General features: G+C 71.0%; 12 protein-coding genes across 12 annotated transcripts; 6 read left to right on the forward strand and 6 right to left on the reverse strand.

Annotated features, from left to right (window-relative positions):
• The first annotated feature begins 195 nt into the window (after positions 1–195).
• On the forward strand, positions 196–1,969 carry V1510DRAFT_420456 (Mu homology domain-containing protein). The gene is made up of 2 exons (XM_066934450.1): positions 196–790; positions 822–1,969. Exons 1-2 carry the CDS (start codon positions 623–625, stop codon positions 1,932–1,934), a joined length of 1,281 nt encoding a protein of 426 aa, XP_066787757.1. The 5' UTR covers positions 196–622; the 3' UTR covers positions 1,935–1,969.
• On the reverse strand, positions 1,963–3,450 carry V1510DRAFT_368124 (uncharacterized protein; the record flags this gene model as incomplete). Its single annotated transcript, XM_066931345.1, has 3 exons — positions 1,963–3,100; positions 3,133–3,289; positions 3,321–3,450. The coding sequence occupies 3 exons, from the start codon at positions 3,448–3,450 to the stop codon at positions 1,963–1,965; spliced, it is 1,425 nt and encodes a 474-aa protein (XP_066787758.1).
• A 1,007-nt stretch (positions 3,451–4,457) lies between these two features.
• V1510DRAFT_420460 (uncharacterized protein) lies at positions 4,458–5,284 on the forward strand. The gene has a single exon (XM_066934451.1). The coding sequence runs from the start codon at positions 4,512–4,514 to the stop codon at positions 5,232–5,234; it is 723 nt and encodes a 240-aa protein (XP_066787759.1). The 5' UTR covers positions 4,458–4,511; the 3' UTR covers positions 5,235–5,284.
• A 421-nt stretch (positions 5,285–5,705) lies between these two features.
• Positions 5,706–7,983, reverse strand: V1510DRAFT_426839 (cysteinyl-tRNA synthetase; the record flags this gene model as incomplete). Its single annotated transcript, XM_066935182.1, has 2 exons — positions 5,706–7,758; positions 7,790–7,983. 2 exons carry the CDS (start codon positions 7,981–7,983, stop codon positions 5,706–5,708), a joined length of 2,247 nt encoding a protein of 748 aa, XP_066787760.1.
• A 1,217-nt stretch (positions 7,984–9,200) lies between these two features.
• On the forward strand, positions 9,201–10,004 carry V1510DRAFT_420464 (protein stunted). The gene is made up of 3 exons (XM_066934452.1): positions 9,201–9,276; positions 9,770–9,894; positions 9,928–10,004. Exons 1-3 carry the CDS (start codon positions 9,248–9,250, stop codon positions 9,969–9,971), a joined length of 198 nt encoding a protein of 65 aa, XP_066787761.1. The 5' UTR covers positions 9,201–9,247; the 3' UTR covers positions 9,972–10,004.
• Positions 10,005–10,051: 47 nt separating this feature from the next.
• V1510DRAFT_381186 (Mak10 subunit, NatC N-terminal acetyltransferase-domain-containing protein) lies at positions 10,052–12,425 on the forward strand (the record flags this gene model as incomplete). The annotated part of the gene is made up of 6 exons (XM_066931641.1): positions 10,052–10,229; positions 10,261–10,328; positions 10,358–10,564; positions 10,595–11,173; positions 11,203–11,268; positions 11,299–12,425. 6 exons carry the CDS (start codon positions 10,055–10,057, stop codon positions 12,397–12,399), a joined length of 2,196 nt encoding a protein of 731 aa, XP_066787762.1. The 3' UTR covers positions 12,400–12,425.
• Positions 12,414–13,830, reverse strand: V1510DRAFT_214142 (Metalloenzyme, LuxS/M16 peptidase-like protein). Its single transcript, XM_066930466.1, has 3 exons — positions 13,529–13,830; positions 13,323–13,497; positions 12,414–13,290 (listed from the first exon to the last, which is right to left on the reverse strand). Exons 1-3 carry the CDS (start codon positions 13,745–13,747, stop codon positions 12,428–12,430), a joined length of 1,257 nt encoding a protein of 418 aa, XP_066787763.1. The 5' UTR covers positions 13,748–13,830; the 3' UTR covers positions 12,414–12,427.
• A 1,794-nt stretch (positions 13,831–15,624) lies between these two features.
• V1510DRAFT_404234 (RNA polymerase III subunit RPC82-domain-containing protein) lies at positions 15,625–17,381 on the forward strand (the record flags this gene model as incomplete). The annotated part of the gene is made up of 4 exons (XM_066932220.1): positions 15,625–15,633; positions 15,665–15,721; positions 15,753–17,323; positions 17,372–17,381. The coding sequence occupies 4 exons, from the start codon at positions 15,625–15,627 to the stop codon at positions 17,379–17,381; spliced, it is 1,647 nt and encodes a 548-aa protein (XP_066787764.1).
• Positions 17,325–17,856, reverse strand: V1510DRAFT_420472 (uncharacterized protein). The gene has a single exon (XM_066934453.1). It carries the CDS (start codon positions 17,849–17,851, stop codon positions 17,408–17,410), a length of 444 nt encoding a protein of 147 aa, XP_066787765.1. The 5' UTR covers positions 17,852–17,856; the 3' UTR covers positions 17,325–17,407.
• A 95-nt stretch (positions 17,857–17,951) lies between these two features.
• V1510DRAFT_431333 (Scd6-like Sm domain-containing protein) lies at positions 17,952–19,670 on the reverse strand. Its single transcript, XM_066935427.1, has 4 exons — positions 19,416–19,670; positions 19,143–19,261; positions 18,995–19,110; positions 17,952–18,960 (listed from the first exon to the last, which is right to left on the reverse strand). Exons 1-4 carry the CDS (start codon positions 19,466–19,468, stop codon positions 18,142–18,144), a joined length of 1,107 nt encoding a protein of 368 aa, XP_066787766.1. The 5' UTR covers positions 19,469–19,670; the 3' UTR covers positions 17,952–18,141.
• A 139-nt stretch (positions 19,671–19,809) lies between these two features.
• On the reverse strand, positions 19,810–23,485 carry V1510DRAFT_431334 (uncharacterized protein). Its single transcript, XM_066935428.1, has one exon. It carries the CDS (start codon positions 23,335–23,337, stop codon positions 20,140–20,142), a length of 3,198 nt encoding a protein of 1,065 aa, XP_066787767.1. The 5' UTR covers positions 23,338–23,485; the 3' UTR covers positions 19,810–20,139.
• A 262-nt stretch (positions 23,486–23,747) lies between these two features.
• Positions 23,748–24,509, forward strand: V1510DRAFT_437844 (uncharacterized protein; the record flags this gene model as incomplete). Its single annotated transcript, XM_066935585.1, has 2 exons — positions 23,748–23,857; positions 23,889–24,509. 2 exons carry the CDS (start codon positions 23,748–23,750, stop codon positions 24,256–24,258), a joined length of 480 nt encoding a protein of 159 aa, XP_066787768.1. The 3' UTR covers positions 24,259–24,509.
• Positions 24,510–24,790: the final 281 nt, after the last annotated feature.

The following is a 24,790-nucleotide window of genomic DNA, read 5'->3' on the forward strand; positions in this document are numbered from 1 at the left end:
CGGCGGCCGCTGCGTCGGGCGAGCTGCCTATGGGCAGATCATCTCCGTCCGCAACGCAGCTGCCCGCTCAGCAGCCGCCGCAGCGCAGTCGCCGCCGCCAGCTCGTCGGTGCGGCTATATGCGGCTATATCGCAGCGTCCGCCATCGCCGCACGGCCCGTCGAGGGTAGCTGCCCTTCGGGCAGGCGCGCCGGCCAGCCATCCGGCCACGGGCCGCCGGTTTGAGCCGCACGCCGCACGTCGCACAGCCGCCCGCTGCCGTCGTCGCAGTGCCATCCATCGCCCCCACCAGCCGTCCATCCAGGCCGCAAGCCCATCACCTACCTCAGCAGTCCGCCTGCGCTGTGCTCTGCATCCAGCGAGCGCGTTCGCGAAAAAAATTCGGCGTGGTCGGCTGCTGCGAACGCCTAAGTACGTGGACGCACGCTCTCAAAACGCAGCCAAGCAGCACGTCCGCTCTTGTTTGTCCGCCATTGTCCCCACCGCACCGGACACTCAATCGCCAGGCACAGACTCTGGCCCGGGCCGCTCAGGTTTGCTAGCAGCCGCCGCAGCCGATAGATTCGGATTGCGATAGACATAGACGGGGACGGACCCACGGAGCTTCTCCCGCAACAACCACGATGGCGTCGGCAATCTTCTTCCTGGACGTCAAGGGCAAGCCGCTGCTGTCGCGCAACTACCGGGGCGACGTGCCCATGTCGGCGGTGGACAAGTTCCCGATACTCCTGCTGGAGGCCGAGGAGGAGTCGTCGATCGTGCCGCCGTGCTTCTCGCACGAAGGCATCAACGTGAGTGGACGCGCGGGCGCGCTGACGGCAGTACCTGTACATCCGGCACAGCAACCTGTACCTGCTGGCACTGACGAAGCGCAACTCGAACGCGGCCGAGATCCTGCTGTTCCTGCACCGGGTGGTGAAGGTGCTGACCGAGTACTTCAAGGAGCTCGAGGAGGAGTCGATCCGCGACAACTTTGTGGTCATCTACGAGCTGCTGGACGAGCTGATGGACTTTGGGTACCCGCAGACGACGGAGACCAAGATCCTGCAGGAGTACATCACGCAGGAGTCGCACAAGCTGGAGGTGCAGGCGCGGCCGCCGATCGCGGTGACGAACGCGGTGTCGTGGCGGTCGGACGGCATCCGGTACCGCAAGAACGAGGTCTTCCTGGACGTGATCGAGTCGGTGAACCTGCTGGTGTCGTCGACGGGCACGGTGCTGCGGAGCGAGATCCTGGGCTCGATCAAGCTCAAGTGCTACCTCTCGGGCATGCCCGAGCTGCGCCTGGGCGTGAACGACAAGGTCATGTTCGAGAACGCGGGCCGGGCGTCGCGCGGCAAGTCCATCGAGATGGAGGACGTCAAGTTCCACCAGTGCGTGCGCCTGTCGCGCTTCGAGAACGACCGCACGATCTCGTTCATCCCGCCCGACGGCGAGTTCGAGCTCATGTCGTACCGGCTCAACACCCAGGTCAAGCCGCTGATCTGGGTCGAGTCGGCCGTGCAGACGCACTCGGGCTCGCGCGTGGAGTACGCGGTGAAGGCCAAGGCGCAGTTCAAGCGCCGGTCGACGGCGAACAACGTCGAGATCTTCATCCCGGTGCCGGACGACGCCGACACGCCGCGGTTCAAGGCCGCCATCGGCTCCGTGCACTACGCGCCCGAGCGCGCCGGCATTGTCTGGAAGATCAAGCACTTTGGCGGCGGCAAGGAGTTCGCCATGCGCGCCGAGCTCGGCCTGCCGTCCGTGAAGGAGGCCGACCCCGACCGCAAGAAGCGCCCGATCTCGGTCAAGTTCGAGATCCCGTACTTCACCACCTCGGGCATCCAGGTGCGCTACCTCAAGATCATCGAGCCCAAGCTGCAGTACCCGTCCCTGCCCTGGGTGCGCTACATCACCCAGAGCGGCGACGACTACACCGTGCGGCTGCCGTGAAGCCCGTCTGATAGTAATCGAGTCCGTCTCACTTATGTACATTCCGCAGCGCGGCCGCGGCGGCGGCCTGCGCGGCGAGCGCGCCGGCCGCGCCGGCCGTGCGCCGCTCAAAGACGTTGTAGAGCTCGGCCTCGGCCTCGTCGACCGCGGCGGCCGCGCGCTCGCCGACGGCGGCCTTGAACCGCCCGAGCTCGGCCAGCCACGCGGCCTGCAGCCGCCGGAGGCCGACGACGACGCCGAGGAGGCCGACGGCGGCCATGGCGTACGCCGAGTAGTGCATGTAGCACCAGCCGCCGAACGCGACCGCGGCGACGGGGAGCTGCGTCTGCAGCAGCGTGGCCACCAGCAGCCGCTGGGCGGCCGCGGCCAGCGCCGGCACCAGCTCCGTCCGGACGGCGACCTGGGCGCGCGCGATGCTCGACTCGGCCGACGGCGGCGCGGCTGCGGCCGCCGGCAGCGTGTAGGACGTGCGCTCGAACGGCAGCGCGTGCAGCCGGCCGAGCGCGAACGCCAGCGACCGGTCCGCGGCCGGCAGAATCGCGGCTGCCAGCCGCTCGCCGTGCACGACCAGGTCGTCGGCCGCAAAGTACAGCCGCCACCACGCCGCGCGCCGCTCGAACGCGTCCAGCGCCGCCGCGGACGCGCCCTGCAGCTCGGCGTGGGCCCCGGCCGCCCACGATTCGCGCAGCGCCCGGATGTCGCCGCCGCCGGCGGCCACGAACGCGCGCGTTTCGGCGACCTGCGCGTCGCACGTGTCGGCCACCGACTCGACCAGCGCGCGCGCGACGCCGGCGCGGTCCACGAGGCGCTCGCGCAGCCGCTCGTACCCGGACGCCAGCTGCCAGTCCGACCCGGCCTCGGCCTGCGCGCGCTCGGCCACGGCCGACGACACGACCACCACACCGGCGGCCGCGCCGGCCGCGCCGTCGGCCACGGCCGCGTCGGCGACCCGCACGGCCGGCACCAGCGCTGGCGGCAGCGGCTGGGCAAACGCGGCCACGGAGTCGGCCACGAACACGTTCAGGTGGCACGGCGCAATCAGATCGCCCGGCGTCTGCGGCCGCGCGAACGACTCGACCAGCTCGAGCCGGTGCCGCGCCAGAAACTCGGACGGCGCCGTGACCGTCTGGGCCGCGTTGTGGATGGTTTCGGCGTACAGGCCGTGGCTGCCGTCAGCGCCGCCGCCCAATCCGCTTACCGCACAAGCGTGTCCTTGCCGAGGCCGCGCGCACGAACGCCCTGCTGCCACAGCCGCTCGCTGGCGCCGACCTGGGCCAGCGGCACGCCTGTGTCGAGCACGACGACGTTGTCGAGTACCCGCTTGGTACGCGTCCGGTCCGTCTGGAACGCGATCACTGGGGTCAGCGCGGCCGCGCACGTACTCACGGGCGACCCGCAGCGGCTGCTGCTCGTCCAGGGCGGTCGCAGCGAGCGCCGCCCGCGTGTGGACCGCGTTGACGTCCGCAAAGAGGCGGCCGACGGATGCCAGCGCGCTCTTGAGACTTTGCTGGGCCATTTCTGCGGTCAGCGCAAGCGGACGGGGGCGCGGCGGCGGCGCGGACGCGCGCACAGGCGGCGGCGGCAGCCGGCCCGCCGCGGCGGCCGCAGCGCGCCGCCAGGCTACTCACCGGGTCGTCTGCGGCGTGCCTGGCGGAGAGCGGGAAAAAAAGCGGCGAGCACGTGACGCACAAGTGCGGCAGCGGCGGGCCGCGCCTTGTGGCACATCCGTCGCGCCGCGCGCCGTCCTCTTTCGGCTGGTCGCGGGGCTTTTTTGCACGTTCAGGGTTGACCCCAACCGGCTATCAAACAATCGCCGCACAGAGGCACGCACAGCCAGGCAGACAGCCAGGCAACGGAGCCAGCAGACAGCACCCGTGCATCAGCATTGACCAGCGCGAACGCCAGCGCTCGTGCAACACCCTGGACCGTCCAGGCAGCGGCAGATCGTCCGGCAGGCAGCCGCCAGCAGCAGCGGCCGCGGCGACGGCAGCAGGCCACAGCCCCATGGAGCGGCAGCGGGAGCGCAGCGGCAGCCGGCTGTCGATACAGTCGCTGTGCGCGCCGATGGAGGACGAGCGCGCGGAGCCGTTCGCGGACGCGCTCGAGTCGGTGGACGGGTTCTACGACGCCAGCGCGTCCACGGCGTACTCGACGCCGGCGAGCACGGTGGACACGGGCGCGAGCTCGGCCGTGGAGGACGACGACACGATGTCGTACACGTCGGGCGTGAGCATGGACGACCCGGACGTGCGGCTGGCGGCGGAGGCGCTGGAGGACCTGCGGTGCGAGCAGAGCGAGGCGGAGGCGCGGCCGGCGGGCAGCGAGCTGCTGAGCCGGATGTCGCACTACCCGCTGGTGTCGTCGGCCGTGCGGGCGTACGAGTCCGGCAAGTCGTACTCGCGCGGGTTCAAGTACGGCGCGGAGATGGTGGAGAGCGTGGCGCGGCCGGTGGTGCGCAAGTTCGAGCCGCTGGAGGAGTTTGCGCTGCGGCAGCTGGACCGGCTGGAGAAGAAGGCGCCGGCGCCGGCGCCCAAGCGCGGGCCGGACCGCGAGTACGGCCTGCGCGCGAACGCGTACATGGGCCCGCGCGCGCGGCCGTACCGCTGGCACAGCATGCTGGTGGGCGCGTCCGGCCTGGGCGCGGCCATGTCGGACGAGTCGCTCAAGAGCCTGCGGTACTGCCTGCAGTGCCTGAAGCTGGCCAACACGCACCTGGGACGCACCATCGAGCGGCTGCAGGAGCTGATCGAGCTGCGCAAGGAGACCGCGGTCGGCGCCGAGCGCACGTCCGTGTCCGAGCTCAAGGCCGAGATCGTGGCCACGATCCGCAAGGTCGTCACCGTGGTCTCGACCTACGCGGGCGCGGCGCTGCCCGAGCCGGCCCGCTCCCACGTGCGCGGCTACCTGCTGCGGCTGCCCTCGCGCTGGGCCGCCGCGTCGTCCCAGATGGACGCGCCCCGCCACCGCCGGACCATGTCGGCCTCGTCCACGGGCTCCGTGGGCTCGACCGCCACCGGCGCCACCGACGCCACCGACGACCCCGAGCACGCCACCCGCATCCTGCTCTTTGCGACCGAGTCCCTGGACATGCTGCGCGGCGTCATGAACATTGTCGACGACACCCTCGACCGCGCCGAGGTCTGGTGCGACCGGTTCGGCCGCCGGCGGCCGGGCGACGAGCCTGTGGTCAAGCTCGAGGGCGCCAGTCCCGGGTCCCTCGACGCGCCGGCCGCGTCGCCGGCCGCCTCGGACGCTGCGACGCCGCGCGTGGACTCGGACGGCGACACCGCCATGGCCTAGGAGCCGCCATTTTGTTGCTACGTAATTACGACAGCCGTACAGGCTTTGACGACGTGCTGCGGCCGTGCGCGGGACGCCCGCCGCGCCTGCCGCGCCTGCCCGCAGGGCAGCCACCCTCGACGGAGTCGCCGCCGGAGGCTGCCATATAGCCGCATCATATAGCCACGCGGACGAGCCTCCGGCGGCGACTCCGTCGAGGGTGGCTGCCCTGCGGGCAGGCGCGCCGGCGGACGCGGCAGTACGGCCTGCCCGCAGGGCAGCTACCCTCGACGGAGTCGCCGCCGGAGGCTCGTCCACGCGGCTATATGCGGCGGCTGTATGCGTGCAGGCAGAGCCCGTGCTGCGCTGTACGTATGACGTCAGGCGGCAGCATGCAGCCGCACGGGCCCATGTGGCTTGACGGGGCGAGCCGCACAGCGTGCGGCGCTTGTGCAGAATATGTATTGCCCGAGGGCGCTATGTACGATCCGACTAGGCCTCCAGGGAGCGCAGGTACTCGGCGTGCAGCTTCACCTGGCCGTCGTACTCCTTCTTGAGCTTCTTGGCCTTGCTCTTGGCGATCTCGCCGCCGTCCTTGTCGGCGGTGGGCAGGCCCGCGTCGTCCCAGGCCGAGTACTCGGGCGTGCGGAACATGAGCTTGGGGTCGGTCTTGCCCTTCTCCAGACGCTCGCGGAGCTTGCGGGCCTCCTCGTCCTTGGCCTTTTGCTTGCGCTCGGCCTTGACGCGCTCCTTGTCTTCCTTCTCGGCGCGCTGGCGGAGCAGCTCGGCCTTGTCGACGAACTTGACGAGGGCGCCGAGGTCGCCGTCGCGGTCGTCGAGCGAGATGCCCAGGTCGACGAGGTCGACGTCGCGGACGCGGTCGCACTCGAGCAGAATGGAGGCGTACGGGGCCTTGGCGATGGCCTGCTTGCGGACCGTGTCGCGCAGGCGCGAGAGCACCTGGACGTACGGCATGACGGTCTCCTCCTTGGAGCCCGCGGCGGCGTCGGCAGCCACGGCGGCGGCCCAGCCCAGCCTGTCGGGGTGGGCCTCGAAGCCAAAGGTCTCGAGGATGCGCGTCACGTAGCGCGCGGTCTCGGCCAGCAGCGAGACGCTGGCCGCGGCGCGCGCGGCCGAGATGTAGACGTTGGCGCGGCCGACCAGGTCGGCGAGCGCCTGCAGCGCGGCCGGCGTGGCGACGTTGTCGCACAGCGCGGCGTGGACCGCGGCGCGCGCGCGGTCGAGGTCGGCGACGAGCTGGCGCTCGGCCGGGCCGAACGGCTGCGGCACGCGGCGGCCCTGCTTGACGCTGGCGGCCTGGTCGACGGCCAGCGCGCGCACGACGGTGAAGAAGTTCGAGAACGAGCTCTCGAGGGTCTTGACCTCGGCCAGCAGCGACTCCTTGAAGTCGAAGTTGGCGTTCCACTGCTGGAGCGCGAGCGCCAGGCGCAGCTGGCGGGCCGAGTTCTTGGCCAGCGCCTCGCGGATGGTCATGAAGTTCTTGAGCGACTTGGACATCTTGTGGCCCTCGATGTGCAGGTGGCCCATGTGCAGGAAGTAGTTGACCCACTGCGGGCAGTCGTGGTAGGCCTCGGACTGGGCCAGCTCGTTGTCGTGGTGCGGGAACGCGAGGTCGATGCCGCCGGTGTGGATGTCGATGTTGGAGCCCAGCACGGCCGAGGCCATGACCGAGCACTCGATGTGCCAGCCCGGGCGGCCCTTGCCCCACGGCGAGTCCCACGCGGGCTCGCCGGCCTTGGACGCCTTCCAGAGCGCAAAGTCGTTGAGCGACTTCTTGCCGCCGGCGGCGCGGGCCAGCGAGCCCTCGCCCTCGTCGATGAGGTCCTTCTGGCCGCGGTTCCACGGCTGGAGCTTGGCGTACGCGTGCCGGCCGCCGGCCTCGAACGCGGCCGTGTCGAAGTAGACCGAGCCCTCGGCCGCGTACGCGTACCCGTTGGCCGCCATCTGCTCGACAAAGGCCACGATCTCGGGCACGTACTCGGACACGCGCGTCGTCACCGTGGGCGGCAGCACGTTCAGCAGCTGCATGTCCTCGTCGAACCGCGCCTCCCAGTACGCCGGCAGGTCGGCGAAGATCGCCGGGTCGTTGACGCCGGCGCCGCCCTCGGCGTCGAGCACCGGCGCCAGCACGCTCGCGGCCGCGTCCACCAGCGCGGCGCCGTCGGCCGGCGCCGCCAGCGCCGCCGCGGCCTCGCGCAGCGCGCCAAAGTGCATCGCGAACTTGGGGTCCGCCCGCCCGGCCTCGGCCGTGTCCACGCCGGCCGCCCACGCCGCAAACGCGCCCGGCTCCGCCGGCGCGGCCGGCAGGTGCGCGCCCGCGTACGCCGTCCAGGCCGCGGCCACCTTGGCCGTCAGCTCGGGCGTCACCGCCGCGTTCGCCGCCCGGTACTGCGCCAGCAGGTAGCCCTGGCGCGCGCGCAGGATGATCTTGTCGTCGATGTCCGTCACGTTCTGGACGAAGAAGACGTCGTAGCCAAAGTAGTCGCGCAGCACGCGCCGGATGATGTCCGTCGACACGTAGTTACTGCCGTCAGCGCCGCCGCCCGCCCACTTACCGCGCGTGGCCCATGTGCGACCAGTCGTACGTCGTCGGGCCGCAGCAGTACCAGGTCACCTTGCGGCCCTCGATCGGCACGAACTCCGTCTTGGTCCGCGTCAGCGAGTTGTATAGCCGCAGCCGCGGCTCGGCCGCGCCCGCCGTGGCCGCGGGATCGCGCCACTCGGGCTGCTTGGTGCGGGAAGTCGCCATTGTGCGCGCGGCGCTCTGCGTCGGCCGGGGGATCAAAATGCGGTCGGCGAACGCCGGGGAGAGAGACGAGCGGATCCACGCAGTGCGCGCGGGAGAGATCAGAACAGAGCAAACTGCTGGCAGCCGCATCCACAGGGGCACGGGCGAGCTGGTTGATCCGCGGGGTCGGGGTGTCGCTGGCGCAAGTCGGCGCAAAAATTTGATGCGCGCCGCAGCCTGTGCGGCGCACGCCTCCGCACGTGAGTCGCGCCGCCGCACACCGTGCGGCGCACTCCGCGCCGCACACACTGCGGCTCAGGTGCCCGCCGCACGTAGCCGGCTGCTACGAGCCTCCGGCGGCGACTCCGTCGGGGGTGCGCCCTGCGGGCGGCGGCCGTGCCCTCGCAGGCCCTGCCGGAGGCACGCCAACGGCGGCTGCGGCTCTGCGGCGGCCGCCGAGCATATAGCCGCCGCCGCACACAATGCGGCTGCCACGAGCCTCCGGCGGCGACTCCGTCGAGGGTGCGCCCTGCGGGCGGCGGCTGTGCCCTCGCAGACCCTGCCGAAGGCAGCCACCCTCGACGGAGTCGCCGCCGGAGGCTCGCAACAGCCGCTGCGACTCCGCGGCGGCCGCCGAGCATATAGCCGCCGCCGCAGCCAATGCGGCTGCTACGAGCCTCCGGCGGCGACTCCGTCGGGGATGCGCCCTGCGGGCAGCCAGGCCCTCGCCGGCCTGCCGAAGGCAGCCACCCTCGACGGAGTCGCCGCCGGAGGCACGCCAACAGCTGAGCATATAGCCGCCGCCGCGCACAATGCCGCTGCTACGAGCCTCCGGCGGGGGGGGCCGGGGGGGGGGGGGGCGCGCGGGGGGGCGGGGGGCGCCCCCCCCCCCGCCCCCCCCCCCCCCCCCCCCCCCCCCCCCCCCGCCCGGCGGCGGCGCCCCCCGCGGGCGCCACGCCAACAGCTGAGCATATAGCCGCCGCCGCGCACAATGCCGCTGCTACGAGCCTCCGGCGGCGACTCCGTCGAGGGTGCGCCCTGCGGGAGGCGGCCGTGCCCTCGCAGGCCCTGCCGCAGGCAGCTACCCTCGACGGAGTCGCCGCCGGAGGCTCGCCAGAGGGCGCCGCACGCCGTGCGGCTCACGTTACACAGTGACGCGGGAGCGGATTGGGCGCTCGGGACAGAGCGGCCTGGAAGCCGGGCGTGGGCTGTGATTGGCTGGGGCCTGGGATTTGGCTTCTTTTTTTTTTCCACACTCGCAAACAATCGACGAACCGACATCAAGATGACTTTCTGGAGAGAAGCTGGCCTCACGTAAGTTGGATTGAACGACGGTGGGCGGCAGCAGTCAATGGGCGGTGCTGGATGGGCTGCGGCCTCGCGGTGGCAGCGGCGGCAGCGGCGGCAGAACGGCCAGGTCGCACGGATGGCGGCCGCCAGCAGCGCCGCCAGCACAGCAGCGGACGAGGGCGTGGGGCCCTCGGCCAGCGGCACGGCTCGCCTCGCGCCGGCGCGTGCGGTTCTGTGGTGGCGGCAGGGCGCAGTCGCCGGCTGTCGTCGTCGATTGCGGTGCCATCGATTGCGGTGCCATCGATTGCGTGCCATCGATTGCAGCGCCATCGACTGCAGCGCCATCGACTGCAGCGCCATCGCGGGCGCCAGCCATCGGCGCCGTCCGCGGCCACCCGCGCCATGCCGCAGCCGTGCTGCATCCGCGGCCGGCCGCTCGCGGTCGTCCTCCGCAGCCGTCCGCAGCCCTCCGCCGCAGCCTCCGCCGTTCCTTTCCGTTCATCGTGCTGACCCGCAGCTACAACCGCTACGCCGCCATCGCGGCCCGCGCCACCCGCCGTGCCCTCAAGGAGGACAAGCGCATCATCGCCGAGCGCCGCGAGACCCTCGAGATCCGCGCCGCCAAGTGGGAGAACGGCAAGCGTAAGTACCGGGTCGACCCGGCTGACAGAACAGAGGGCGAGTACAAGGACCTCGCCAAGACCGAGACCTCGGCGTAAGCACTAGATAGCTCAATTGAACCGTTGTCTGTACCTGCACCGTAAAGTAAACTCGTAGTGTCACTCCCAGACTCCCACACACAATGACCGGCCACGACACGCACGGATCCGGCCTGCTGGCCGCCCGCGTGGGCGGGCTGGCGCTCGAGCCGGCCGCCGAGCCGGCCGCCGAGCCAGCGGGCGGCCCGGCCGGCGCGCGCCGGCCGCCGGCCGCCGGTTTCACGGACGTGACGGCCGCGTTTCGGGCCAAAGCAAGCGGTACGGCCGGCACGGGCTCAACTGACGGCAGCAATCGGCACCGGCCGGCTGGCCAAGGCCGACAGCTTCCAGCTGGTGCACGCGATCAACGCGCTCGAGGTACGGCGGCGGCGGGCGCGCTGACGCAGATGACCAACGACCGCCTGGACACGGGCCTGCTGGACCTGCGGTCGGGCGACGCCGACTTTGACACAGGCGCCGCGCGGCCGGCGGCCGCCGTCGCGGGCGTGATGGACGAGCTGCAGGCGCAGCTGATGGCGTGGCTGGGCGGCGGCGCGCTCGCGCAGACCGTGCTGACGTGCATCTACGTGGAGCAGCTGCTGACGGCGTACGCGGGCGGCGGCGGCATCGACGCCGCCGTGCTGGGCGGCGGCGGCATCGACGCCGCCGCGCTGGCCGCCGCCAGCGGCGACGACGCCGGCGCGGCCGTGCACGTCGCGCTGCGCGCGTTCGTGCTCGCGGTGGTCAAGACCACGGACGTGTGCCGGGTGCGGATGCAGTGCAACGAGCTCTTCATGGACGAGGACATCGTGGTGGCCAACTTCGGGTTCGACCTGCTGGAGGACGTGTCCGCGGCGGCCGTGGGCGCCGTCGTCCGCGACGCCGAGGCGTGGGCCGCGCAGGCCGGCCACGACGGGCTGCGCTGGCGGCTGCAGACGCAGCGGCTGCTGCTGCACGCGCTGACCACGGACGACGCCGGCGACGCCGCGGGCGCGCTCGCGGCGGTGCGCACGCTCCTGCCGGACGTGGCGGCCACGCGCACGGCCGCGACCGTGCCCGGCGCGTTCTCGGCGGCCGTGCAGGGCCGGATCAACTGCGGCGCGCCGTCGCGGCCGGCGGCGTCGCTCGATTTCGCCGCCGCGCAGACCGCGCTCGGCCGGCTGTGCACGCAGTACGAGCACATGCTCACGGTGCACGGCGCGCAGACGCTGGCGGAGCTGCAGGTGAGTTGCGCCGGCGCCGCGCTGATCAGGCCTTCTTCGTGGACTTTGCGCTCGCGTCGCCGACGCCGACGCCGCTCGTGCGCGCGTCGCTGCACGTAAGTACGCGCGCGGACGCGCTGACCTAGCGCACCGTCTTCAGCGGGCGCACCGTGCTCGGGCGCGCGCGGCTGCGCGACCTGGTCGTGGCCGACGTCGAGCTCGTGGCGCGGCCGGCGTACGACCTGCGCGCGCCGGCCGACGCCGCGCTCGCCGCGCAGGTCGCCGACTGCCTGACCTCGCTCGAGGCCGCGTACGAGTCGCTGTTCTCGTACCTGTGCATGAACCCGCCGCGGCTGCGGCAGAACCTGGCCTACGCCGTGCTGCAGTGGGACTCGCTGCAGGTGCTGGCCGAGGTGCTCGAGGAGGACTTTGCGGCGGCGGACCCGGCGGTGCGCACGGCCCGCGGCCCGCTGCGCGCGCTGCCGCTGTCGTCGTACGTGTACTCGGCCAAGCTGGAGCTCATGTGGCTGGTGGTGCTGCTGGGCGTGCGGCTCGACATCTACGCGCCGTGGGAGTGGCCGCTGATGTACTGGTACGGCGACTACCTGCTGGGCACGCACGCGGCGCACCTGGACCGCATGCACGCGGTCGCGGCCGGCGCGCTCGAGGCCGAGGCCGCGCGGCGGGGCGGGCGGCGGCGGCCGGCGGCCGTGGACGGGCTGCGGCAGACGCTGCGGCGGCTGGGCGCGCTGCAGGTGCGCGTGACGCTGTACAAGGAGCTCTGCCACGCGTACGTGCACCTGCTGGCGGCGCTGGCCGCGGGCGGGCTGCTGGCGGGGCCGCGGGACTCGTTCACGACGGGCGAGCTGCAGTTCGGCCTGCGGCTCAAGCCGTTCTCGACCGTGGGCGTGCCGGAGCTGCCGACGTACGAGTACTACGCGGACAGCGGCGGGGCCCTGGCGCGCAACTACCCGGCCGCGACGCTGCTGCGGGCGGCGGGCGCGGCCGCGGCGGACGCGAAGGCGCTGGCGGAGCGGTGGCTGGAGCTGCCGGCGGCGGACGTGGCGCAGGGGCCTGTGGCGGAGCGCGCGCGCGCCACCGTGCGCACGCTGCTGCGCTCGTGCGTCGGGCTGCGGATCGGGATCGCGGCCGCGGCCGCGGCCGACGGCGGCCGCGTGGCCGCGCGGCGCGACGGCGTGCACGCGTTCTTCCCGGCGCTGAGCGTGGCCGGCGACTCTAGGCGATAAAGGATATATTGCGGACGTGCTTTTCAGCCTACAGACCGAGCTCGTCAGCGTAGGGCAGCTCGGTCGTCTTGCCGACGGCGGCCACGGTGGGCTTGGAGGCGAGCACGGCCTTGGCGGCCGCCACCACCGAGTCGACCGTGACGGCGTCGAATGCAGAGAGAGCGGGCGCGGCGTCCAGGAGGGACGCGCCGATGGAGACCAGGCCGGCGGACGAGTCGAGCTCGGCGGCGGCGGCGAACTTGGCCTTGGCGACGGCGGCCGAGACGGCGGCGTCGTTGAGCGAGCCCGTGGCCAGCGCCTTGACGAGCTGGACCGCGCCGGCGGCGGTGGCCTTGATGTCGGCGGGCGCGCCGCCGACGGCGACCGAGAGGAAGCCGGTGTCGGCGAAGGCCGAGTACTTGGCCGTGGCGGCGCCGCCGAAGGCGCTGCCGAGCAGCGACGTGCCGGCCGACCACTTGATGGACGACGCGCCGCCGAGGACGGCGGCGAGGACGGCGGCGTCGGCCGACGCCGGCGCGGCGTAGCCGAAGACGAGGGCGTTGCCGGCGGCCGAGCGCAGGCGGGCCTCGCCGCCGTAGTACTTGCTGGCGGGCGCGAGGGCGGAGCCGGCGGCGGCGCCCTGGAGGCTCTCGCCCAGGAGCGCGGTGAGGTCGGCGAGCGCGGCGCCCGAGGCGACGACGGCCAGGTTGGCCTTGGTGTAGGCGCTGGCGGCGTGCGCGGCGACGGCCTCCGGCGTGACGCCGTCGACGGGCGCGGCCAGGAGCGGCGCGCCCAGGCCGCTGCGGAACGCGGTCTCAAAGGCGAGCTCCTCGGCCACGTAGGCGGGCTGGGCCGCGGCCGCGGCCGCGTCCAGCTTCAGCAGCGGCTGGATGATCTCGGCGAACTCGTGGCCTGGCGTCAGCTCGTCCCCGGCGCCCACTTACGCGACAGCGTCGGCCGCGCAAAGACGTCCGACAGCGCGGCGACAAAGTACGGCAGGTCCTCGGGCAGGAATTTGGCCGTCAGCACGATGTGCTCGCGGCTGAGCGTGCTCGACAGCTGGCCGCCAAGCAGCTCGGCCTCACGCGTGAGCCGCAGGCCCGACCGCGCCGCCGTGGACTGCTGTCAGCGCGCCCCGCGCTCGACGTACCTGGAACGCAAACCGCTCGAGAGCGTGCGCCGCGCCGGGCGACGTCTGGTACCGGGAGCCCGCGCGGGCCACGAACGACACCGTCGTCGTGGCCGCGCCGTTCTCGATCGCCGCCACCTTGACGCCCTCGACGGACGCCGTGGCGAGCCCGCGCGCGCCGCGGGCCACGGTCGCAGCCGCCAATCGCGTCTGCGCCCACCGGGATGACGAACCAATCATCGCGAATCACTGGATTGCTGTCTGGAAAGATGCTCACAAGCCGACTCCACTCGAGACTGCTCAAGGCCAATTGCTGATGACCGGGGCTGCCGACGGGGTGGAAAAAATTTGTACCGGGTGAGGTAGGAAGCAGGTCTGCCGTCTACGGCGAGCGAAAAAAATCCTTTTCATCGTGAGCGCCCCGTCGCCCGCCGGGTACCCCCGTCACGTGACCCCACCGGCCCGCCCGCCCTGCCCGCGGCAGCCGGCGCGCGCCCGGCCGGGCCCGGCGCGCGTCCGGAGGCCGCCCGGAGGCCGCCGGGGCCGCGCCCGGCGGCGCCGGCGCGGCGGGCGCTGTTCCGCGGGCGCTGGCTGCCGTGCGGCGCGCAGACACGCCGGCCGGCCAGCCCGGCCTCGCCCGGACCCCGGCCACGCTGGCCCTGCGCCCGGCCGCTGGCGCGACCGCGCACTGCTGCGCGCCGACGACGGCTGCCGCGGCCGGTTGCCGACGGAGCTGCCGCGGTCGCGGCCACGGAGGTCGAGCGATTGGGCCAATCAGCGGCCACGGTTTTTCACTGCGCCCGTCGCTCATTGGTCCCTTGATGTGGGTGACATTGTGGCTGTCAGGCAGTGGTGTCACCCACCTGGCTCCGGCCGGCCGCGCCGCACAGGCGCAGGATCTGGCCAAGCGTACGTAGCGGCAGCGTAGGGTATGGCCACAGCGCAGGGTATGGCCGCCGCGCGGGCTCTGGCCACACAGCATGTAGCCGCCGCGCGCTATGTACCGCAGCACAGCATATAGCCGCCGTGCACTATGTAGCCGCAGCACAGCATGGCCAAGCGCAGCTTACGGCCAAGCGCGTGCTCTGGCCACACAGCATATAGGCGCCCTGCACCATGTAGCCGCAGCACAGCATATCGCCCAGCGCAGGGCCGTCGCGTGGGCTCTGGCCACATAGCATATAGCCGCCGTGCACTATGCAGCCACAGCACAGCATATAGCCGCCGCGCAGTATATGGCCATACGCAGCATGTAGCCGCCGCGCACTATGGCCAAGCGCGGGCTCTGGCCACACAGAATATAACCGCCGTGCACCATGTAGCCGCAGCACAGCATATAGCCGCCATGCAGTATATGGCCACACGCAGCATGTAGCCGCCGCGCAGTATGGCCAAGCGCAGCGCCGCAGCGCGGGCTCTGGCCACACAGCATATAACCGCAGGTAGCATATAGCCGCTACGCAATATATGGCCAGGCAGCATATCGCCCAGGGCAGCAGCACAGCGCGGGCTCTGGCCGTGCACCATGTAGCGGCAGCACGGCATATAACCGCCGTGCAGTATGGCCAAGCGCAGCATGTAGCCGCCGCGCAGCATATGGCCAAGCGCAGCGTCGCAGCGCGGGCTCTGCCCACACAGCATAGAGCCGCCGTGCACCATATAGCCGCAGCGCGGGCTCTGGCTACACACAGCATATGGCCGCCGCGCGCTATGTACCGCAGCACAGCATATAGCCGCCGTGCAGTATGCCAAAGCGCAGCATATAGCCACACAGCGCCGCAGCGCGTGCTCTGGCCACACAGCATATAGCCGCCGTGCACCACCTCTGGCCACACGCACAATACAGCCGCAGTGCATACGCCCAAGCACAACATATAGCCGCGGATCGCCATACAGCCGCCGCCATGTAGCCGCCGTGCAGGCGACCAAGCGCAACAGCGCAGCTCATATCGCCATATAGCGCACTGCCCCACGCGTGCGGCGCCAGGCGTGCCTTCGCGGCTCGTCGATGGTGCGCCTGCGGCAGTCACGTCACGTGCGCGCCGCACGCCGTGAGGCGCGCACGTGACGGCGCAGTCGCCAAAAAAATTTTGCCCGCGACGGCACCACCAGCAGCAATGTCGCAGGTACGTGGACACCCGGGCGCGCTGACGGCAGTACGACATCGACGTGAGCGTGACGCTCCTCAGGCACCTGTACGGGCGGGCGGCCGCGGTAAGTCTCGGATCGGGCGCGCTGACGCCAGACGGTGGCCGAGACGCTGTTCAAGCACGGCCGGCTCACGGTCGCGCAGATCGCGCGGCAGAGCAAGCTCGCCGGGCCGACGGTGCAGCGCGCGCTCGTGCCGCTCGTCCAGAACCGGTTCGTGCTGTTCTGGGCCGAGGCCGGCACGGTGCACTACGTGGCGTCGGCCGAGCACATCTACAACATCGTCCGCAACGGGCTGGTGGTCGCGTACGCGACGGAGCTGCTGCCCGAGACGCCGGCAAACGGGATTGTCAAGAACGTGCTGCTGCACGGCCACGTGCGCGTGGCGGACTTCCTGGGCGCGCACAGCGGCGACGAGGCCGCGGCCGCGGCCGCGGCGCTGCTGGCGCTCGTGCGGCGCGGCCTGCTCGAGCCGCTCGAGCGCCACCGGTTCTTCCCCGACGCGGACGTCTACGGCCAGATCTTCCGGCGGCAGCTGGCGGCCGTGCCGCGGTCCAAGCTGGTGTCGGAGGCCAAGCGCGAGGCCGCCGCGCACGCCGAGGCCCAGGCCGAGTTCGACCGGCTGCGGCGGGCGCCGGCGCCGGACGCCGCGCTGGCGCGCGGCGGCGAGCGCGCCAGCGTGCGCGCCGACGCCGTGCTCGCAGTCAGCTACGCCAAGTTCCTCGTGCTGCTGCGCAACCGCGAGGCGGTCGCGCTGGCGCGGGCGCGCATCGGCGCCGTCACCGCGGCCGTGTACCAGCAGCTGTTGGGCTGTCTGGAGCCGCAGCTCAAGCGCTGCGCGCAGCCCGCCGACGAGGCCGTCGTGACCACGCTCGACGTCTCGCGCCACCTCGACCCGGCCATCGACCTGGCCGTCTTCGCGGCCACGTCGCGCAAGCGCAAGTCGCGCTCGCGCTCGGCCTCGCACGGCCGCCACGCCAAGCGCCGCAAGCACGCCGACTCGTCCGACTCGACCGCGTCCGGCTCCGACTCGGCCTCGGCCTCCGGCACCGACGACTCCTCCGCCGACAGCGACGACAACCGGCGCGCGCCCGAGTCCCGCCTCGAGCTCATCAACCGGCACCTCGAGCTCCTGGCCGAGTCCAAGCTCGGCCTGCTCCGCCGCGCCGGCGGCAAGGGCGGCGGCGAGTGGGCCGTCGACTTTGTCGCCCTCGCCGACAGCCTGCGCCGCCTCGAGTACGAGCGCATCGTCGAGCGCCGCTTCGGCACCGTCGCCTGCCGCCTGCTCCGCATCGTCCGCGACCTCGGCCGCGTCGACGAGAAGCTGCTCGGCCAGATCGCCCTGCTCCAGCCCAAGGACATCCGCGCCCACCTCGCCGGCCTCCACGAGATCGGCTGCTTCGACCTGCAGGAGGTCCCCAAGGGCAACGACCGCGCCCCCAGCCGCACCTACTACCTGTGGTACCACAAGCCCCAGCAGGCCTACGCGCTCATCCTGCAGGACGTGCTCAAGACCATGTCGCGCACCTTCCAGCGCATCCTCGAGGAGCGCGCCCGCTGCCAGACCCTCACCAACAAACTCCAGCGCGAGGAGAGCAAGGCCGCCGAGGTCTACCTGTCGCCCAGCGAGAAGGCCGAGCTGGCCGCGCTCCACGCGGCCGAAGAAAAGTTATTGGTTCAAATGCATAGACTGGACAGGCTTGTAATGATATTCAGGGATTTTTGATTACCAAGTAATGCATCTATATACACTCACGCGTACGTCTCGGCGACGAACTCGGCCACCGCCCGGCTCGCCTGGAGCTGGTCGAGCGAGTCCATGACGGCGGCGGCCGCGTAGACGGGCACGCCGTGGCGGCGGGCGAGCAGCGTGGCCAGCCGCTTGGCGAACTCGTTGGACTCGGCCAGCTGCGCGCTCTTGCCGCCGATCAGGGTGGTCGAGATCGGCGCCGCGCCAGCCCGGCCGGGCAGCGCGTACACAAACTCGCCCAGGGCCGGCGTGGAGCCCTCGGACGACGTCACGTAGACAAACAGCGGCGCGGTCGCGGACTCGGCGCTGCCGGCGGCCAGCCCGCCGTCGACGATTGTGACGTGGCAGTACAGCCGGAGGGGCGGCACCTCGAGCGAGCGGCCGACGGATCGGAGCGGCGGCAGCGCGGCGGGCGGCGGAACGGCGGGCTCTGTCTGGACGGCCATGGTGGTGAGGTGCGAGAGCCGCAGCGGGTGCGGCTGGGGACGAGCGTGCATTACCCGGACGGCGTGCGGCGCCGCCGCGCGCCGTGCGGCGGACCGAGCCCGCCGCACGCCGTGCGGCTCGCTCCAGCCACCAAATGTATTATTCAAGTACAATGCCTATCTCGTAAACGCATAACTTTTATCTGATGGTACGTCGGAAAGCAAAACGCCTGTACAAGCTTAATATCCAACAAGAAAAATAAAGTCAAGACAATCCAAGGAAACTGAACAGTATACAATCAATCAAACGTCTAAGCCTGCTGCTGCTGCTGCGGAAACCGACCGCTGTTGTTGTAGTTGCGCTGGAAGCCGCCGCCGCCGCGGCCGCCGCGGCCGTAGCCGCCGCGGCCACGGCCACGGCCGCGGCCGCGGTACCGGCCGGTGTCGACGCTGGCCTGGCCGAACGTCTCCATGTTGAGCTTGCGCTCCTCCTGGCGCGAGCCGGTGCCGGTGGGCTTCTCGGGCCTGGGCTCGAGGCGCTCGCGCGTGCCGCACGAGATGTTGTCGAAGAACGAGCTCGACTTGTTGTAGAACGCGTCGCCGTCGGGGTCCTCCGGCGCGGCCTCGTCGGGCTTCTGGATGTCGTCCTTGTTGAACTTGGCGTTGCTCTCGGCAAAGTCAAAGTCGCTTGCGGGCACGTTGAGCTTGGGCGCGTTGCGGCGGTTGCCGGCGGGCCGGCCGCCGCGGGACTCGTCGTCCGCGGCGCGCGGCGGCTGCGCCGGCACGGCCGGCACGGCCGGCGCGACCGGCATGGCCGGCTGCGGCGCGCGCGGCTTGTGCACGGCCGGCACGGCCGGCGCAACGGCCGACCACGGCGCGGCGGGCGCGTCCGCACGCGACACCGGCGCGGGCTCGCTCACCGGCGGCAGCTCCGGCGGCGGCGGCATCGCGTACGATCCGTCGGGCATCTGCGGCGGCGGCGGCATCATCGGGTTCATGTACGGCGGCATGCCGCCAGGGCCCTGCTGGTACGGCATGTACTGCTGCTGCATGTAGTACGGCGGCATGTAGCCCTTGGGCGGCTGCTGCTGCGGGTACTGCGCGGGCGCGCCGCCGGGTCCGCTCGAGCTCTGGCGGTCAGCACCGCCGGGGGCGGCCACGTACCTGCAGGATCGCGGGATCGTTCGGGATCGCCTGCTTGGCTGGCGGCGCGGGCTGCTCCTCAATTGCCAGGTCCTTCACGTCCGATCCGCGGAAGACGATGTAGTCGTAGACCGTGTCTGCCGTCAGCGCCGTCGCGCCGGCCACCTACCCGACGCCGGGATCTCGTCCGCGGGGTTGCCGCGCCGGCCCTCGGTGCCATACGAGCGGACCTGCTCGAGCGAAACCGTTGAGTTCTCCGAGTTGACCTCGTGCAGGACGCCGACATATCTGCTCGTCAGTGCTGTCGAGCTCGTGCGCGCGCGCGCGGCAAGGCGGCGCCGGACCGCGCGGCCCGGCCGCCGCCGACCGCCGCCGACCGCCGCCGACCGCCGGAGCCGTCCGGTCGGCCTGCCGGCCGCCGATCTGTGTTCCTGCCACCTACCGGATGTCACTGTTTGACAGAAGCGAAATCCGGCTTCCGATGTATTCAGCCATTTCGCAGTCTTGGTGATGGTGATGGCTCAAACCTGGAAACTTCTGGCACGTTCAGTGCGGCTCTCGTCTGCCCTTAAGCGTTTCGTGTCGTCTGACGAAGAATGGACGTTCGGTGTGGTGGCCGCAAGCGCTGTGCGGCACAGCGAGAACAAAGACGGCGGCCGGGTAAGGCGCGCTGAAATTTTTTCGCCGCGCGGCGGCGGACGCGATGTGGCACAAGTGCGGCAGCGCGCGGCGCGGCCGGCGGCGCGCCGCCGCACGGCGTGCGGCTGGCCGCGCCGCACGCTGCGCGGCGCACCGCGCCGCACCCCGCGCGGCTCACCGCCCGCCTACGCCCGTCGTAAAAAAGCAATCGATCTTTTGGTGTCTAGTCGCAGAGGCACCGTCCGCACAAGTACTTTACAGGCACGTTCGTAAACACAAAAGTAACAAGAGAAAAAAACCGGGCGCTGTCGAGCAGCGAGCAGATGCCGGATGTCGTAGTGCTTTTCGCGGCCCAGCGCACCGAGCGCCGGCGCCGGACCATACCGTCGTGGGCGCGCAGACGCGGTCCTGTGCGCGCGTAACAAGAAAACCCAGAAACCCAAGAACACAGAAACGAAAACCCCCGATGACAAACATAGCTCGTGGACTCTAGACTACACCGTATCATACAAAATTGGCGCGCGGCCCTAGATGCTCGACAGCAGCATCGTGATCTTGTGCTCGACGATGGGCAGCTTGCGCAGCGACGCGTCGCGCGGGTTGACGTCGGCCAGCTTGTCAAAGGCCTGAGAGATGTTGTTGATGACCACCGGCAGGACCTTGGGCGCAAACTCCTTGACATACTTCTCCGAGAGGTCCAGGTGGTTGAGCGCGGCCTCGACCCAGAGCAGCTTGTGCGAGATGTGGTCGAGCAGCGAGTTGGAGCACGCGGCGATGATCGACAGCAGCAGCATCGGGCTGGCCGAGCGGCAGACGGTGTTGGCGTCGAAGAGCATCAGCACGGCAAAGAGGTCCTCCTTCTGCTTGGACGCGATCCACAGCGACAGCGCGTCCTCGCACTGGCCGGTCGAGAGAAGGTGCTTGAGCACGTCGGCCTCGGACTTGGGCGGCGCCTCGGCGCCGCCGTTGACCGCGGCCGACCGCAGGCTCTGCACCTCGGCCGACAGGATGTTGACCTGGTTGAGCAGCATGTCGATCTTGGCCTCCTGCTGCGACACCTGGCCGAGCTGGGCGAGCGCCTGGTTGAGCTTGGCGTCCATGGCCGCCGAGTGGCGCATCATGGCCTCGGCGGACGCGCGCTCGACCTGGGCGATGGCCTTCTTGGTGGCCGCGGCGACCTCGCCGGCGATGTTGCGCGAGATCTCGCGGGACAGCGACGAGACGAGCTCGTCCCGGGCGAACGACTTCTGCAGCGACCGGTCGATGTACGACTGCAGCGTGGCCTCGAGCGAGGGGTAGATGTTCTGGCGGATGACGTCGCCGATGGACTCGGAGATCGTGCGGACCATGTCCTGGCTGCCGAGGTCGACGGGCGACGCGGGCGACGCGGGCGACGCGGCCGCGGCGGCCGCCGGCGCCGGCGCCGCCGGAGCGGCACCGGCGGTCTCCGCGGGCTTGAACAGGTCCGCCAGCAGATTGTCGCGCTTGGCACTGTCCGTCTTGCGCGTCAGGATCTCCTTCTTCTTCTTCTGGGTCGCCGGCTTGCGGTCCTTGGTGTCGTCGGTGTCGACGGGCGCGTCCGGGGCCGGCGCCAGCGGCGCCGGCGCAGGAACGGCCGCCGGCGCGGGCTCGGGCGCCGTCACCGGCGCCGCCGACAGCGGCGACGACGGCTTGGCCGTCAGGATGGACATGATCTGCTTGGCAGGCTCCTTTGGCTCCTTGTCCTTGGCAGGCTCGTCGTCGGCCGGCGCCGGCGACGACGGCGACGTCGACGTCGGCGTCGACACGGCCGGCGACGCCGCGGCCGACGCCGCCAGCTTCTTGGCCTTCTGCGCCTTCAGCGTCGTGAACGGGCTGATGATGTGCTTGCGGATCGGGACCTGGCGCTCGCCGGCGTCCTTGCCCTTGGCCTTGTCGTCGCCCTTGGGCTCGTCGAACAGCGGCTTGTCCAGGGCCTTGGTCGCCAGACCGGGCCAGTCCGCCGCCAGCGCCCACGCGCCCAGCGCCACGTCCGTGTTCTTGACCGAGATGATGGTCGCGCCCTTGCTGTGGCCGACGTAGATGTCAAAAAGCACGTCCGGCACGCTCGTCGGCTCGAGCAGGGTGAACGAGATCACGGTGCGGTCGCCGCCGAACGTGTACGTGCTGACGTAGTCCACGCCCGCCGCAACGGCCGGCGCAGCCGCGCCCGCCGGCAGCGGCTTGAGTGCGCGCACGTACTCGGCCTGGCTGCCCGTCTGGCCGGGCTCGACCGGCGGGAACGCGACGTGCACAAAGTAGAACTTGTCCTCGGCCGCGTCCGAGAGCACGACGATGGCCGCGCTCGCAAAGTACTCGACGAAGCTCACCGGGGTCTTGTCGGACGCCGGCAGATGGAACTCGTTCACAAGCGCGCGCGACGCCAGGTGCACGAGCTGGAACGACCGGTTCTGGTTGTAGCCCAGCAGCGCGAACCGCTTCGGCGCCGGCGTCTTGTACGTCTCGGGCGCGTCCACCAGGAAGATGGACGAGTACGCGGTGTCGTCGCGGTTGGGCAGGCCGAGCACGAGGTCCTTGATCAGCGGCTTGGCGGCCGACGCGTCGTCGCCGTCGACCGCGGCGACCGCGGTGGCGTCCCAGAAGACGGCCGCGTGGCGCTTGTCGAGCGCGGCCACGACCGTGCCGTCCGCCGACACGCAAAAGTCCTTGATCGCGGTCGTGCTCTCGCACGCAGACGCCTTCTCGGCCAGGTTGTTGGTCAGGTACGACCGCTTGACGTCCGTGAAGTTGTTGAAGCTGAGCGGGAACAGGCACACGCGCTTGCCGATGGTCACGCCGAGCGTGTCGGGGATCGCCGACCAGTGCACGACCGACTTGGGGAAGTGCTCCGAGTTCGGCGGCATCTTCTCGATCTTGAGCAGCTTGCGGTACTGGTTCTGGTTGGGGAACTTGACGAACGCGCGCGTGAGCAGTTCCCACGCGATGATCTCGCTCGACTCGGTGGTCGACACCAGCAGCGACGTGCCGGTCGACGACGGCGCGAAGGCCAGGCTGATGATCCGCGACTCCTCGTGCCCGGTCAGGACCGTGTACGACCCGTCCGCCTGGCTGATCACCCGGATCTGGCCGGCCGACACCGGGTACGCGATGTAGCTCGTGTCGGCCGCCAGCACGCTGCGGTCGTGCTCGTACGGCGGGTGCGCAAAGTTGGCGATCGGGATGCACGCGTCGTCTCCAAACTCGCCGTCGGCGCCGGCCGCCGCCGGCAGCGAGACCGCCAGCGCGCCCAGCGGCACGCGGCGGCCGGCGGCCGGCGGCCCGGCAGCCGCCGGCGCCGCCGGCGCCGCTGCCACCGGCGCCGCCGGCTCAGCCGGCGTCACGCGCAGCTCCGCCAGCAGCCGCGCTGCGTCCGCGGCCGGGCTCGGCGCCGTGCTCGCCGCCACGCTCGGCGTCGCGCTCGCGCCCGCCGATCCGCTGTCGCTCAGCCCGTCCAGTGACTCGGTCTTGTTGTTCTTGAATCGCGACACCGGCGACGACGACTCCAGGCTGAAGAAAGGGTTCACGTACGTGAACCGCGGCTTGGCCGCCTCACCGGCCGCCTCGTTCTCGGGCTCGCTCGCGCCTACCGGCGACGCCGACCCGCCGGCCGACGGCGTGCTGGCCCCGCTCGATGGCGCGGACCCGCCGCCGGCAGGCTTGATCAGCGAGAGCAGATCTATCCTTGCTTTCGCGTTTGGATTCGACATATCCGATCCTTGGCCTGTCGCGTGCAATCAATCGTGGCTGTGATGCTATCTGTGCTCGAGCTGCAGTCTGATTCTCGTGTTTCGTCCGTGATCCTGCGTTGCCGGCCTGGTGCCGATGATGAATGCCTGGATGGACGATCGGTGGAAGGTTGTGTGGTGGAAGCAAAAATTCTTCGCCGGCCACCAAAAGACAGCGCGACCGGTCTGCGCACGCGGTCGCGCCGCGCACGGCGCTACGGATGGGCCCGGCCGCGCGGCCCAGCCCTGGCCGGGCCACGCCGGCCGCCGGCCGGCCGGCTGCGGGCCGGCGCGGGCCTGAGCCGCACGGCCGTGAAGGCCGGGTAACTATGAGCCGCACCATATCCAGCCGCCGCGCCGGCCGATCCGCAGCTCCACGCAGCGCGGCCACCATGTACTGCCTGCGGTATTTCCTGCTGGTGCTCATCATGCCGACGACGGGCGCGTCGCCCGAGTTTCTGGCCGTGTTTCTGCTCTCGCTTTTTGTGCTGTACCGGCCGTGGTAAGTCGGGGGCGGGCGAATCTGACGACAGCGTGTACTGCTCGCTGCTGCTGGTAGCGCTGCTGTCGACGACGTGTTTCCTGGCGGATCGGTGCGCGCTGGGGAACTACTGCTTCATTGACCTGAACTACGGACGCGTGTTCGAGCCGCGGCTGGGGCTGCCGGCGGAGCTGGCCGCGCAGTCGGACGTGGTCTACGAGGTGCTTGCCGGGCGGGCGGTGTTTGGCATGGCCTGGCTGCGGAGCCTGTTTGGCGGGCCGACGGTGCCGGCGACGGCGGGCGCGTTCGCGACGAGCGATCTGGCCAACACGACCGCGACGGCCGTGCACGAGCGGCTGGGGGGGCTGCTGGCGGGCCGGACGTGGCACCTGCCGTGGCTGTCGGTGAAGGTGATTGTGTGAGCGGCGGGGGCCTGCGGCTATATGGCGGTCGGCGGCTATATGGTGGTCGGCGGCTATATGGCGGTCGGCGGCGACATGGCGGTCGGCGGCTACATGGCGGTCGACGGCTACATGGCGGTCGACTACATGGCTGCCTGCAGTTATATGGTGCTCTGCGGCTACATGGCTGTTTGCGGCCTATGGCGCTCTGCGGCTTATGGCGCTCTGCGGCTTATGGCGTTTGCAGCTACATGGCGCTCTGTGGCTATCGCTTTGCGGCTACATGGCGCTCTGCGGCTACATGGCGCTCTGCGGCTACATGGCGCTCTGCGGCTTATGGCGCTCTGCGGCTACATGGCCGCGGCCTGCATAGGCTACACGGCTGCCAGCCGCAGGCCGTGCGGCTCACTTCCACGGCCGCCAGCCGCAGGCCGTGCGGCTCACTTCCGCGGCCGTCCGGCGGGCTGCCCTGCGGGCAGGACGCCTCGATCAGCCGCAGGCCGTGCGGCTCGGCCGTGCGGTGCTGGCCAGCCCAGCCGCACCTCGTGCGGCT

Source organism: Dipodascopsis tothii (genome assembly GCF_038497935.1).
Source record: "Dipodascopsis tothii strain CBS 759.85 unplaced genomic scaffold V1510scaffold_25, whole genome shotgun sequence".
NCBI classification, from domain to species: Eukaryota; Fungi; Ascomycota; class Lipomycetes; order Lipomycetales; family Lipomycetaceae; genus Neoaidaea; species Neoaidaea tothii.